General features: G+C 44.6%; 1 protein-coding gene across 1 annotated transcript in view; it reads left to right on the top strand.

The window, feature by feature from the left end:
- Positions 1 to 6,000, top strand: part of blk (BLK proto-oncogene, Src family tyrosine kinase) — a 60,110-nt gene that overhangs the window by 797 nt on the left and 53,313 nt on the right. The window contains exons 2-4 of the mRNA XM_038962708.1: positions 586 to 729; positions 5,375 to 5,405; positions 5,752 to 5,845. Coding sequence (XP_038818636.1) covers positions 637 to 729; positions 5,375 to 5,405; positions 5,752 to 5,845 — 218 coding nt within the window. The 5' untranslated portion in view covers positions 586 to 636. The remainder of the gene's footprint in view (positions 1 to 585; positions 730 to 5,374; positions 5,406 to 5,751; positions 5,846 to 6,000) is intronic.

The raw sequence follows: 6,000 nt of genomic DNA, 5'->3' as shown, positions 1-6,000 counted from the left end.
TTAACCTGGATCGGACAGATATTTTCATTCTCTACACGACTAGTGTTATTTGAAACAGTGGGTATTAACATTGTACTGTTGTAATAATGCATTTTAAAGAACCCGTCGAATGACTCGGGAAACCGAGTCCTGTCTCAAATGGCACCCCTATTCCCTATATAGTGCGCTACTTTTGGCCAGGACCCATACTGACAGTAGTGCACCGGGGAATAGGGTACCACCTCAGGCGACAGCCTACATCTCAGATCCTCTATAGCTTCCTTTGGCATAGGGTGTATGCAGAATGCTACAGGCGGTAAACAGTTCCTAAAGATCAGCCAGCTAACTGTTCTGATACAGCATGTTAGCGTTCTGTCTTCTATTCACAAACAGACTGAGTGTGAATGTAATATTTCAGTTTACTGAATCACAGAGGGTAATAGATACACTCTTTCGTATGGACCTATGTGGGTTTTCTTTAATCATGTTTCCACTTTTCACAAATCAAATATCACTCCTCTGGGGAAAGTTACATGAATTGATTTTATTGATTGATCGATTAATTGATTGATCGCTTGATCGATTAATTGATGGGTTAATTTTCAGCCCAGGGCATGACCCTAGAGACACTGATGTGGATCAGACCATTATAAAAGGATGGGTTCCAGCTGCAGTGGCCAGAAACGTCAGAAAGATGACATCCACCATCCAGGGAAAGGCTCTCAAACCACCAACTCCTCCAACCACACTGTGAGTACCTATATACACCCAACTCCTCCAACCACACTGTGAGTACCTATATACACCCAACTCCTCCAACCACACTGTGAGTACCTATATACACCCAACTCCTCCAACCACACTCTGAGTACCTATATACACCCAACTCCTCCAACCACACTGTGAGTACCTATATACACCCAACTCCTCCAACCACACTGTGAGTACCTATATACACCCAACTCCTCCAACCACACTCTGAGTACATATTACACCCAACACCTCCAACCACACTGTGAGTACCTATATACACCCAACACCTCCAACCACACTGTGAGTACCTATATACACCCAACTCCTCCAACCACACTGTGAGTACCTATATACACCCAACACCCCCAACCACACTGTGAATACCTATATACACCCAACTCCTCCAACCACACTGTGAGTACCTATACACACCCAACTCCTCCAACCACACTGTGAGTACCTATATACACCCAACACCTCCAACCACACTGTGAATACCTATATACACCCAACACCTCCAACCACATTGTGAGTATCTATATACACCCAACACCTCCAACCACACTGTGAGTATCTATATACACCCAACTCCTCCAACCACACTGTGAGTACCTATATACACCCAACACCTCCAACCACACTGTGAGTACCTATATACACCCAACTCCTCCAACCACACTGTGAGTACCTATATACACCCAACTCCTCCAACCACACTGTGAGTACATATTACACCCAACTCCTCCAACCACACTCTGAGTACCTATATACACCCAACACCTCCAACCACACTGTGAATACCTATATACACCCAACACCTCCAACAACACTGTGAGTACCTATATACACCCAACACCTCCAACAACACTGTGAGTACCTATATACACCCAACACCTCCAACAACACTGTGAGTACCTATATACACCCAACTCCTCCAACCACACTGTGAATACCTATATACACCCAACACCTCCAACCACACTGTGAGTACATATTACACCCAACTCCTCCAACCACACTGTGAGTAGCTATATACACCCAACTCCTCCAACCACACTGTGAGTACCTATATACACCCAACTCCTCCATCCACACTGTGAGTACCTATATACACCCAACTCCTCCAACCACACTGTGAATACCTATATACACCCAACACCTCCAACCACACTGTGAATAACTATATACACCCAACACCTCCAACCACACTGTGAATACCTATATACACCCAACTCCTCCAACCACACTGTGAGTACCTATATACACCCAACTCCTCCAACCACACTGTGAGTACCTATATACACCCAACTCCTCCATCCACACTGTGAGTACCTATATACACCCAACTCCTCCAACCACACTGTGAGTACCTATATACACCCAACTCCTCCATCCACACTGTACTGTATGTATGAAAGATGACATGGGTCCCCAGATCCTCAAAAACTTCTACAGCTGCACCATCAAGAACATTCTGAACGGTTGCATCACTGCCTGGTATGGCGAATGCTCGGCATCCGACCGCAAGGCCCCACAGAGGGTAGTGCGTACGGCCCAGAACATCACTGGGGCCAAGCTTCCTGCCATCCAGGACCTATACACTAAGCGGTGTCAGAGGAAACCCCCCAAAAATTGTCAAAGACTCCAGTCACCCAAGTTATAGACTGTTCTAACTGCTACCGCACGGCAAGCAGTACCGGAGCGCCAAATCTAGGTCCAAATGGCTCCTAACCCGGAAGCTTATAAGAAATCTCGCTATGCCCTCCGACGAACCATCAAACAGGCAAAGCATCAATACAGGACTAAGATCAAATCGTACTACACCCGCTCTGATGCTCGTCGGATGTGGCAGGGCTTGCAAACTATTACAGACTACAAAGGGAAGCACAACCGAGAGCTGCCCAGAGACACGAGCCTACCAGACCAGCTAAAATACTTTTATGCTCGCTTCGAGGCAAATAACACTGAAACATGCATGAGAGCATCAGCGGTTCCGGATGACTGTGTGATCACGCTCTCCACAGCCGATATGAGTAAGACCTTTAATCAGGTCAACAATCACAAGGTCGCAGGGCCAGACGGATTACCAGGACGTGTACTCCGAGCATGCACTGACCAACTGGCAAGTGTCTTCACTGACATTTTCAACCTCTCCCTGACCCAGTCTGTAATACCAACATGTTTCAAGCAGACCACCATAGTCCCTGTGCCCAAGAACACTAAGGTAACCTGCCTAAATGACTACCGACCCATAGCAATCACATCTGTAGCCATGAAATGCTTGGAAAGGCTGGTCATGGCTCACATCAATACCATTATCCTAGAAAGAGGGTAGTGCGTACGGCCCAGTACATCACCGGGGCCAAGCTTCCTGTCATCCATGACCTCTATACCAGGCGGTGTCAGAGGAAGGCCCTAAAAATTGTAAAAGACACGAGCCACCCTAGTCATAGATTGTTCTCTCTACTACCGCACGGAAAGCGGTACCGGAGCACCAAGTCTAGGGCCAAGAGGATTCTAAACAGCATCTACCACCAAGCCATAAGACTCCTGAACATCTAATCAAATGGCTACTCAGACTATTTGCATTGTCACCCCTCTCTCCCCTCTTCTACGCTGCTGCTACTCTGTGTTGTTAATATCTATGCATAGTCACTTTAATAACTCTACCTACATGTACATATTATCTCAATTACCTCTGTACCGGTGCCCCCAGACATTGACTCTGTACCCCTGTATATAGCCTCCACATTGACTCTGTACCGGTACCCCCTGTATATAGCCTCCACATTGACTCTGTACCGGTATCCCCTGTATATAGCCTCCACATTGACTCTGTACCGGTACCCCCTGTATATAGCCTCCACATTGTCTCTGTACCGTAACACCCTGTATATAGCCTCCACATTGACTCTGTACCGGTACCCCCTGTATATAGCCTCCACATTGTCTCTGTACCGTAACACCCTGTATATAGCCTCCACATTGACTCTGTACCGGTACCCCCTGTATATAGCCTCCACATTGTCTCTGTACCGTAACACCCTGTATATAGCCTCCACATTGACTCTGTACCGTAACACCCTGTATATAGCCTCCACATTGACTCTGTACCGTAACACCCTGTATATAGCCTCCACATTGACTCTGTACCGTAACACCCTGTATATAGTCTCCACATTGACTCTGTACCGTAACACCCTGTATATAGCCTCCACTTTGTCTCTGTACCGTAACACCCTGTATATAGTCTCCACATTGACTCTGTACCGTAACACCCTGTATATAGCCTCCACATTGACTCTGTACCCCCTGTATATAGCCTCCACACTGACTCTGTACCGTAACACCCTGTATATAGTCTCCACATTGACTCTGTACCGTAACACCCTGTATATAGCCTCCACATTGACTCTGTACCCCCTGTATATAGCCTCCACACTGACTCTGTACCCCCTGTATAAAGCCTCGCTATTGTTATTTACTGCTGCTCTTTAATTATTTGTTATTCTTATCTCTTACTTTTTGAGGGGTATTTTCTTAAAACTGCATTGTTGGTTAAGGGCCTTGTTTTAACACTGCTGCTATTCGCTGTTTATTATCCATGCATAGTCACTTTACCTCTACCTACCGTACATGTACAAATTACCTCCACTAATGTTTTCCCCGCACATTGAATTGTTACCGATACCCCTTGTATATAGCCTCCACATTGACTCTGTACCGTAACACCCTGTATATAGTCTCCACATTGACTCTGTACCGTAACACCCTGTATATAGCCTCAATATTGTTATTTTATTTTGTTTTAGTTTATTTAGTAAGTATTTTCTTAACTCTATTTTCTTTAAACTGCATTGTTGGTTTAAGGGCTTGTCAGTCAGCATTTCACCGTGTTGGTTTAAGGGCTTGTAAGTCAGCATTTCACCGTGTTGGTTTAAGGGCTTGTAAGTCAGCATTTCACCGTGTTGGTTTAAGGGCTTGTCGTCAGCATTTCACCGTGTTGGTTTAAGGGCTTGTAAGTCAGCATTTCACCGTGTTGGTTTAAGGGCTTGTCAGTCAGCATTTCACCGTGTTGGTTTAAGGGCTTGTCAGTCAGCATTTCACCGTGTTGGTTTAAGGGCTTGTAAGTCAGCATTTCACCGTGTTGGTTTAAGGGCTTGTCAGTCAGCATTTCACCGTGTTGGTTTAAGGGCTTGTAAGTCAGCATTTCACCGTGTTGGTTTAAGGGCTTGTCAGTCAGCATTTCACCGTGTTGGTTTAAGGGCTTGTCAGTAAGCATTTCACCGTGTTGGTTTAAGGGCTTGTAAGTCAGCATTTCACCGTGTTGGTTTAAGGGCTTGTCAGTAAGCATTTCACCGTGTTGGTTTAAGGGCTTGTAAGTCAGCATTTCACCGTATTCAGCGCATGTGACATTTGATTTGATTGGACAATAGAGTAACGAAAGTGGACCATTCATTCCACCCTTTCTCAAAACAGGACGGTTATTTGACCTTTTGACCCATTTTTTCCCCATGTATGACATCATAGATGTGAATCAGGGATTAATACGGTTACTAAATTTCTTGATTTATATGGTGTATTTATGAATAATGATAATATGACATCTTATCATTCTCACAAATATATTTTCTTCACTCAGGCACACAATACGGACCAGGCTTCCGGTAATGGTAAGTTACAATTTGTCAACTTGTTTCACAACATCATTTGTCAACCTGTTTCAGAACATCATTTGTCAACCTGTTTCAGAACATCATTTGTCAACCTGTTTCAGAACATCATTTGTCAACCTGTTTCAGAACATCATTTGTCAACCTGTTTCAGAACATCATTTGTCAACCTGTTTCAGAACATCATTTGTCAACCTGTTTCAGAACATCATTTGTCAACCTGTTTCAGAACATCATTTTGCAAACCCTTTTACAATGACGACTATTGTCAGAGTTTTGTTGATACGAAACCCTTATTTCTTGATACCGAACTAGAAACCTTTACATATATTCCTGTCCCTTCCAGACGAAGACGTTGTCATTGCTCTGCACGACTTCAAACCAACCACGGATAATGACCTGCCGTTCAAAAAGGGAGAGAGGCTTCAGATCCTCGAGGAGTGAGTACAGTACAGTTCTGATTTAGAACAAACGGTCACTCATTATAATTTATAGGGAGATGTCATGCTAATTTTGGGTTCTCAGACAATAGTCTGATAACATATCCTCGGTGTAATAATACAGGATAGCAGTACCCTTTGGAGGCACCGTTACG

This window comes from Salvelinus namaycush, chromosome 24 (genome assembly GCF_016432855.1).
Source record: "Salvelinus namaycush isolate Seneca chromosome 24, SaNama_1.0, whole genome shotgun sequence".
NCBI classification, from domain to species: Eukaryota; Metazoa; Chordata; class Actinopteri; order Salmoniformes; family Salmonidae; genus Salvelinus; species Salvelinus namaycush.
Note: the sequence above shows the minus strand (reverse complement) of the source record. Positions and strands in the feature narration are given on the sequence as shown.